This window comes from Mus musculus, chromosome 9 (assembly GCF_000001635.26).
Source record: "Mus musculus strain C57BL/6J chromosome 9, GRCm38.p6 C57BL/6J".
In the NCBI taxonomy this organism is placed as follows: domain Eukaryota; kingdom Metazoa; phylum Chordata; class Mammalia; order Rodentia; family Muridae; genus Mus; species Mus musculus.
This window is the reverse complement of record NC_000075.6, coordinates 106,193,551-106,202,042: the sequence shown is the minus strand read 5'-3', so window position 1 is coordinate 106,202,042 and position 8,492 is coordinate 106,193,551. Positions and strand designations below refer to the sequence as shown.

Here is an 8,492-nt window from a genome sequence, read left to right as displayed (position 1 = left end):
CCTTGGACTGTGCAGGGAGGCTGGGGACCTTGGGAGAGGGAGTTTGAGGAGACAGGCCAATACCTATTGGGGCTTATTTGCTTATTAGTCAGCCAACCCAGCCAAATGGAGAGAGAGAGAGAGAGAGAGAGAGAGAGAGAGAGAGAGAGAGAGAGAGAGAGAGAGAGAGAGAGAGAGAGAGAGAAAGCGCAATAGAGGCTGACTGGCTGGCATCCACCTCTGGTTTCCACATTGTACTCTAACATACACAGTGTATGTATATACTACACACACACACCCCAAATCTGTGAGAGAACTCAAGTTCAAATGGCATCCTTGGGCTGGCTCAGCTGATAGATCATTCTAACCTGCGTGACATGTGTGAAGTACTAGGTTTGATCCTTAGCACTACATAAATCAGGTATGTTGGCAAATAACTATAATCCAGAACTAAGGAAGCAAAGGCCTTCAAGGCCATCCTGGTCTACATGGTTAGATTTTTGTCTCATAAGTAAATAGGAAGGAAGAAAGAAAGAAAGAAAGGGGGGGGTGTTTCAGGATTAGCCTGGGCTAAGGAAGGAAGGAAGAAAGAAAGAAAGAAGGAAGGGAGAGAGAGAGAGAGAGAGAGAGAGAGAGAGAGAGAGAGAGAGAGAGAGAGAGAGAGGGAGGTGGGGGTTTCAGGATTAGCCTGGGCTACATAGTGAGTTCCTGGCCAGCCTGGACTACATGGGACTTTGTCAACAAATGAAGAGGTTAAAAAAAGGGGGCTGTCAAGATGGCTCAGTGGTTAAGAGCACCGACTGCTCTTCTGAAGGTCCTGAGTTCAAATCCCAGCAACCACATGGTGGCTCACAACCATCTGTAATGAGATCTGATGCCCTCTTCTGGAATATCTGAAGACAGCTACAGTGTACATACATATAATTTATAAATAAATAAATAAATAAATAAACAAATAAATAAATAAATAAATCTTTTAAAAAAAAAAGAGGTTTAAAAAAAAAGGTGGTGAGGTAGAAAACTGGATAAAGGAAACAGGCCACCCACAAAGATGGATGCTGTCCCACAAGTCGATGAGGAGCTGCTTGCCTGGTCCGTACTCATTAAATACATGAAAACTGAGCTGTATCTGGAATCTTACTTACTGTAGGCAAACATTTTAAAACTTTGACAAGAATTGTGATTGTCAAGGCTGGGTAAATAGGCAATGCAAGCTTATGTAAAACAGTGTGGTGATGGTCTTGATTGTAAAATTAATTATCCAGGTGTGGAACCTTTGAGCTTGTCTGTGAGGGCATTTCCCCAAAAAGTTTAAGAAGGAGGGAAGACCAGGCCTGAATGTGAGCAGCACCCGCTGTGGGCTGGGGTCTGAACACACCTCTTCCTGGTGGCAGACTCTCATGACCAGCTGCCTAGCATCCCCGATTCTCTTGCTGCTGCTGTGATGGAGGAAGCTACTCCTTCTGTAGTTGCTTTTTGCAGATACTTTGTTATAGCAAGAACTAAAGTAACTAAGGAAGATTTATCATATGTATCCTTCTCCTCCTTAGTTGGAAGCAGGGGTTGGGAGTGGGGAGTGTCTCAGACCTTGTCCCCATTCACAGCTGGGCCAGGCACTATCAGAACTACTATTACATCCGGGCTCAGCAGTCCCTCTGTTAACACTGTCCTCCTACTCCCAGTGTGTGGCTGTTACTGGGTGGGCTCAGTAGGGTAGCCCCTACCCCAGTTACTGGGGTGCAGCTGTTTCCCAAGAGCCTTCCTCTTTGGGCAGGAGGAACTGCTGGCAAAACAGGGCTAACTGACTAAAGGAAGAGAGGCCTAGTGAGTACTAGGCTGGGCTTAGGAGCAGAGTCAACGGTAGGGAACCCCTCATCCATCCATCCTTAGGCCTTAGAGACTTTAAATTGGTTTCCTGGAGGAAAAAAGAGGAAGCGAAATGGCTTGAGGGGTGGTCTGACTCAACTACACTGTCATACTGGGAACCCTGGGCGTCTAACACTTCCCCTCTGTGGGTCTGAGTCCTCCCTTATGAAGTGGAAATTGAGGCCTTGCAGAGGGGCACCTAGACTTAGGCGACAGAAAGTGACAGGCGCTCTCCCCCAATAGTTATAGCTATCTAGGGGTAAAGGGACATCCTGAGCCAGAGCGATGACATGGTGAGCGCCTTCTCAAAACAAAAGAGGTTGGTGAAAATTTCCACTTCCCTCAGTCCAAGGCTGCACCTTAGACCAGCAGGAGAAAGGAGCTACACTCCCTCTTAAATTCCCATAGGTTCCTCTTGTCCGTCACTCACACTCCAGGGAGGCACTTGCGCAGGCGAGAAGCCATCTTAACTGTAGGGGCAGACATTTGGGAGCGGGCTTCTGAAGATGAGGTCGAGGGTGAATAGAACTCTGGAGCACTCTGAGCCCGCTCTTACACCTCCAAGGACATACTGTCCCCGTCCTCCCCTTGCGGAAGACCGTCGCTAGCAGGGCAAGGCTCTGTTGTAAGCGCCTGCCCAGCACCCATCCTGGATGACTCTCCACGGTTCCTAGAGTAGAGGGGAAGGGCTTCCACTCTCAGAGGATCGAGTCCCACAGGTGCGGGTGAGCCTTTGTGCCTTTTCAGTGGTACTCTGACGCAAGCAGGCGTCTTCACTTCGCTAGGCCTCGGTTATCCTGCCTGTAAAGTGGGATATGTGACCACATCTCCTTCTTACAGAAGGCCAAAGAAACTGGCCGCACACACAGGGGCCGATGGGCGGGATGGGGCGTGGCCTCTTTCACCCCCAGGCCCCACCCCCAGGCTCGCTTCCTCCCAGTGGCGGGCGGGCGGGCGGGACCCTGGTGTCCCGCCGTGCGCGGGCAGCCCCCGGCCGCCACGCAATGTCCGCCGGCTGGTTCCGGCGCCGCTTCCTACCCGGGGGTCCACTTCCAGAGCCGCGGCCAGCCGGGCCGCGCTCCAGCCCGGTGCCCTATCACCGGCCCCGCTTTCTACGCGGCTCCGGCTCCAGCCCGGGCGCCACTGACGCCTCGCGCCGCCCCGATGCCCGGCCGGTGCGCAGCCCAGCACGGGGCCGCACACTGCCTTGGAACGCAGGCTACGCAGAGTGAGTGTCCCTGCCCCCCCCCCCCCCCCCGCGTTCCCTCCAGACCCTCTGCCTGATCCCGTCTGGTTCTGTGCTGACCTGGAAAACCGACGGGGTGTGCACATCCCCGCTAACCTTCTTCTTGTCTTCAACCTTGACAGCATTTCTCCTTTTTCTCACTTTGGCATTTTCTTTTGAGAAGGTTGGAGGTCCCCGGGAGGGCTCGCACCCGGCTGGACCCTCCTTTCTTCTGGCCTCTGCAGATGTATGTCCCACCTCGCACCTCACTTAGGGTTTGGCCTATGCTCTGTGGGATAAGGTAGGGACTGAGGTGGGACTTCCCAAACCCTGGGCCAGTACAGTGACTCTAAAAGGGGCAAGCCAGCGAACAGTTAGAAAACTTGCAGAACAAGCATGAGGCTCTGGAGTTGGGATCCCCAGCAACCTTGTTAAAAAGCTGGGAGTGCCAGTCGGGGCCTGAAATCCTAGCACTCCGGAGGCAGATGCAGGAAGACTCCCGGACTTGTTGGCCAGAAATTCTAGCTGAATCAATGAGCCCTGATTTAGTAAGAGACCAACCTGTCTCAAAAACTAAGGAGGAGGGCAAGCCACTTCTGGCCTTTGTACACACACACACACACACACACACACACACAAAGTTGTCCAAGTGTGTCAGGGCGCAGCACCAAGAAGCAGTTGTCCCAAGTGGAGTCTCTGTGCCCACAATGACATAGATGAGACATCATGGTTGATTTCGTGGCCTTAGGGTTATCAATGCAGAAAAATCTGAATTCAACGAAGACCAGGCTGCTTGCGGGAAGCTATGCATCCGGCGATGTGAGTTTGGGATCGAAGAACATCAAGAGTGGCTGACGGTGTGCCCAGAGGAGGTGAGCACTGCCTTGTCTTACTGTCTCATGTCCTAGTTCGGGCTGGGCCAGGGGGACATCTGGGGAAGCTTGGTGGTGCCTGACACAGAGCTCTTCCTATGCAGTTCCTGACGGGTCACTACTGGGCACTGTTTGATGGGCATGGTGGCCCTGCTGCAGCTATCTTGGCTGCCAACACCCTGCACTCTTGCCTTCGCCGGCAGCTGGAGGCTGTGGTTGAAGGCATGATAGCCCCTCAGCCCCCCATGCACCTCAGTGGCCGCTGTGTCTGCCCCAGTGACCCCCAGTTCGTGGAGGAAAAGGGGATCCAGGCAGAAGACTTGGTGATCGGGGCTCTGGAGAACGCCTTCCAGGAATGTGTGAGTGGGGCCTATGGGGAGAAGGGACATGTCCCCCCAGGGACTTAAAGAAGTCCAGGTATAAGGGCACACCATAGTCACCATTCCTTGGACTGTGGAGAAGTTGCTGATTCCTTCCTTCCTGGTAACAGCCCCATGGTCTTCAGCTTACCCCTCCCATGTATCTAGTTCCTGCTGTGTGCTAACTGCTCACCTGTACATGCCATTGGCCCTCAGTGCAGGCAGTGGTTTCTCTTCCTGTTTTGAATTACACTTCCCTTGTGCAATTCTCTTTACGAGGTATTCAAGAGTTAATAGCCAAGCTTTTTGAGCTGAGATGCTATAGGCCTGCTTGTGGGAATGCCATTGTAAGGGGACTGGAAGTGGTGGCGTGGTAGCTCTACCAACCTTGGTTTGCTCCAGGATGATGTGATTGGGAGAGAGCTGGAGGCCTCAGGACAGGTGGGTGGCTGTACAGCCCTGGTGGCGGTGTTCCTGCAAGGGAAGCTGTATGTGGCCAATGCTGGGGACAGCAGGTGAGTGGACCATTGGAGGGCAGGCAGGGCTGTGGGCAGGAGGGTACCAGGGGGAGTTGAGACAATAAAAGGAGGGTTAGAAATGAGGAGGACTGGCTGGCCAAGATGGATTTGTACTTGGCATAAGCCAACAGTAAGGGTGCCATCTTTAGCAGGGGCCATCGGTGCAATGCTAAAGAGCTGTTCTTAAGACTCTATAGGTCTTAAAAGTCCTGAAAGGATTTGAATCAGGGATCACAGTGACTAGAATTGGCCTCTGGTTGGAGAAAGAGAAAGGTGACCATGGGTGAGTATGGCAGTTCCTTCATAAAGCTCTTCTCTCCCTCTAATCTATTTAGGGCCATCTTGGTGCGGAGACATGAGATACGGCAGCTGAGTTCTGAGTTCACCCCAGAAACAGAGCGGCAGCGGATCCAGCAGCTGGTAGTACCCTTGGCGGGGGGACCCCGTCGGGGTAGAAGACCATATAGGGCCCTGGGAAGGAGCCTGATCTGAAAGTGGCCTCCCCCACCTAGGCCTTTACCTACCCTGAGCTTCTGGCTGGAGAGTTCACCCGACTGGAGTTCCCACGGCGGCTAAAGGGGGATGACTTAGGGCAGAAGGTTTTGTTCAGGGATCATCACATGAGAGGCTGGTGAGCCGGTGGGATAGGGGCATGAGGTGGGGAAAAGGTCCAGGGTTCCGGCTCCCCTGTGTGGCCTGAGGCAGGGAGGGCACGTCAAAGCTTGGTCTTTAGGATGGGAGACGTTTCAGTAGTGTGTAGGTCTTTGGCTGATTCTAGGTCTGCTCCTGCAGGAGCTACAAACGGGTGGAAAAGTCTGATCTCAAGTATCCACTGATTCATGGACAGGGTAGGCAGGTCAGTGCATCCCCCCCAACCTCCCAAGAACCCCTCTTTAGTTGCTCCTAGAAGGTGGGGTCGTCTTTGTCCCTTGCTAGTGACTGTGACTAGTATTCTGGGGTCCATCCCTTCATGATGTTTCTCTCCTAGAAGCCATTGCTCATTCTCCCCCTTCGTGCTCAGCTGTGAACATGGGATAAGCTGTCATCTCATCCCTCCTTCCCCCAGGCGCGGTTACTGGGAACACTGGCTGTCTCTAGAGGGCTGGGCGACCATCAGCTTAGAGTCCTGGACACCGACATCCAGCTGAAGCCCTTCCTACTCTCCATCCCTCAGGTGACGGAGTAGTGTCGCCCACCCCAGCTTCCATCTGCCCAGAAAGGCAGAGAATGAACCTGGCAGGCGCTGGGAAGGGAACACTGGAGGATTCTTAGGCTTAACTTGCAGGTGACTGTGCTGGATGTCCACCAGCTGGCAGTGCAGGAGGAGGATGTGGTTGTCATGGCAACTGATGGGCTCTGGGATGTCCTGTCCAATGAGCAGGTGGCACTGCTTGTGCGGAGCTTCCTCACCGGGAACCAAAAGGATGACCCACACAGGTACTGTAGCTTGAGGGAGACCAACCTAACAATAGCACCAAGCAGCTACAGCTATGAAGACTACTAACTCAGGGCGGGCGGTCTGATCAGGGCTCTCTTGAGCTTCCCAAGGGAGAGGGGATATGAGCGGAAAAAACCCAAGTCTGGTTGCTAATCTAGTTTATGGCCCTTTCAGGCCATTGTTTGTTGCTTGTCCCACAGTTTCACAACATTTAGGGGGCCTCCCAGGTGTCCTGCCCTTTGCACTGTGTGTTGGAGGGCTAGCCTTGGTCTTCTGCTCTATATTCAAAGTACATCTGCAGGGTGGTCTTTACAGGTTCTCAGAGTTGGCCAAAATGCTGATACACAACACTCAAGGAAAGGACAATGGTGCCACCGGAGAGGGGCAGGTATCCTACGACGATGTCTCCGTGTTTGTGATTCCTTTGCACAGCCAGGCCCAAGAAGGCAGTGGCCACTGAGGGCTCACATACTGCGTTCTAGAACTTCCTCAGGACCAGTGCAGACTCAGCATATGTCCACTGTGGCCAAGGCAGGCCCCTGCCTGGCCTGTTCAAAGCCACAGCCCAATGCTTACCAGGTCCCACCTTCTGCAATGGTAACATTCCCCTGGCAGAGGTACTTGATAGCACATGGCATCTGTGTTAGCGCCTCTGCAGGATAAATGGTTAAGGGCACTATGAAGTCTCGGGGAGCAGGAACTCTGGGTCCAACTCGTGAAATCTCAAGTTATTATTCATTTAACCATCCATCCACACAAGGTACCTTCTTGAAACCTCTGGGCAGTCTCACATTTGCTTAATTTAATTAAGATTAAAGCGATCTTAATTTTTTTCTTTCTTTTCTCTCTCTTTTATTAAAAGATGGGGTTTCTGTTATGTAGCTCTGGCTGTCCTGGAACTTGCTGTGTAGAACAGGCTGGCTTCAAACTCAGAGATCACCTGCCTCTGCCTCCTGAGAGCTGGGATTAAAAGTGTGTGCCAGCCTGGATCAGCCATTTTGAGGACAGTTCCTGAAACCTGTTCAGAGCCCGCCTCGCTCTCTGCCTGTGAAGGGCACAGGTCCCAGATAAACTTTGTTGAGTAAAATGGGCAAGAAGTCTCCAGCATTGGCAGGGATGACTGTCACTGCTGGGAGCCTGGCTGCCAATCTGGTTGCTTTCCTCCAGTCCCAGGCCTGTCCTGTATCCCAACAGTGTCTGTGCTATTCTCCAGCCATGCCAAGCACAAACACTTCTTTCTCAGCAAGCCAGTTCTCTGTATTTCTAACCTTCCACTTTTAGCCAGCCTAGCGCTATCCCCACCCACTCTACCCTACCCAGCCTCAAAAGACTCACATGCAGCATTCCCTTCAGACACACAGCCAACATGTTATAATGTTTGCATGTAAACGCCCCTGTGAATCATGACTGCTCACAGAGCTCTGGCTGACAATTTTGCTGTTTTTCTTGTGGCCTCTTTTTAGTCCTACTATGCAAACCTGCATACAATCGGGACTGGCCCCATGCTCAGCCCCCCTCGCTGTTGCCAGGAAATAAGGCCTTTGAATCTGTGAACTCTGAATTGGTGGCACCAGAAGGGCTGCCTTTTTACTTAAAAAGAAGAAACATTTTTGCAAGAATTTTACTGTGAGGCCTTGTTGGTTCTGGATTGTGGCCTTGACCTTGGGATCTTTCAGCTTTTGCCTCTAGAGTGATAGGCTTCTCACTCTGTAGGCCAGGCTGCTCTGAAAGTTACATAGCCTTAGGTGACCTCAGTTTTGTGACCCTCCTCCCTCAGCCTAAGCATTGAGATCGCAGGTGTGGACCAGACTCGCTCTTTAGGGTGGCCTGATGTGAGGGCTTTTTTTTTTTTTTTTTTTAAAGATTTATTTATTGTATGTAAGTACACTGTAGCTGTCTTCAGACACACCAGAAGAGGGCGTCAGATCTCATTTCAGGTGGTTGTGAGCCACCATGTGGTTGCTGGGATTTGAACTCAGGACCTTTGGAAGAGCAGTCAGTGCTCTTATCCGTTGAGCCATCTCACCAGCCCGTTAGTGAGGGCTTAACATAAGGCTGCTTCCCTCTTCATCTTCTCCTTAACTTGCCAGTGGGCAGTGGTAGCACATGCCTTTTCTTTAGTCCCAGCACTCAAAGAGGCAGAGGTAGGCAGATCTCTTGAGTCTGAGGCCAGCCTGGTCTACATAGTGAGTTAAGGGATAGCCAGGGCTACACAGAGAAGCCCTGTCTCAACCA

The 8,492-nt window shown here is 52.1% G+C and overlaps 1 protein-coding gene across 2 annotated transcripts; it reads left to right on the top strand.

Moving 5' to 3' along the window:
• The first annotated feature begins 2,809 nt into the window (after positions 1-2,809).
• Ppm1m (protein phosphatase 1M) lies at positions 2,810-7,090 on the top strand. 2 transcript variants are annotated; one of them, NM_026447.4, is made up of 10 exons: positions 2,810-3,073; positions 3,819-3,942; positions 4,047-4,301; positions 4,704-4,816; positions 5,155-5,239; positions 5,332-5,450; positions 5,612-5,675; positions 5,886-5,993; positions 6,105-6,256; positions 6,573-7,090. In NM_026447.4, the coding sequence occupies exons 1-10, from the start codon at positions 2,850-2,852 to the stop codon at positions 6,715-6,717; spliced, it is 1,389 nt and encodes a 462-aa protein (NP_080723.3). In that variant the 5' UTR covers positions 2,810-2,849; the 3' UTR covers positions 6,718-7,090. The 2 variants fall into 2 exon arrangements, with proteins under 2 accessions (NP_080723.3, NP_945149.2); NM_198931.3 differs by lacking the exon at positions 2,810-3,073 and adding an exon at positions 3,104-3,371.
• The last annotated feature ends 1,402 nt before the right edge of the window (positions 7,091-8,492 follow it).

Excerpts from the sequence above, each read along its gene's own strand:
- Ppm1m (NM_026447.4), top strand. The coding sequence starts at position 2,850 with ATGTCCGCCGGCTGGTTCCGGCGCCGCTTCCTACCCGGGGGTCCACTT. Across the intron at positions 5,676-5,885 it reads TTCATGGACAGGGTAGGCAG|GCGCGGTTACTGGGAACACT; the intron begins GTCAGTGCATCC and ends TCCTTCCCCCAG. Across the intron at positions 6,257-6,572 it reads CAAAAGGATGACCCACACAG|GTTCTCAGAGTTGGCCAAAA; the intron begins GTACTGTAGCTT and ends TGGTCTTTACAG.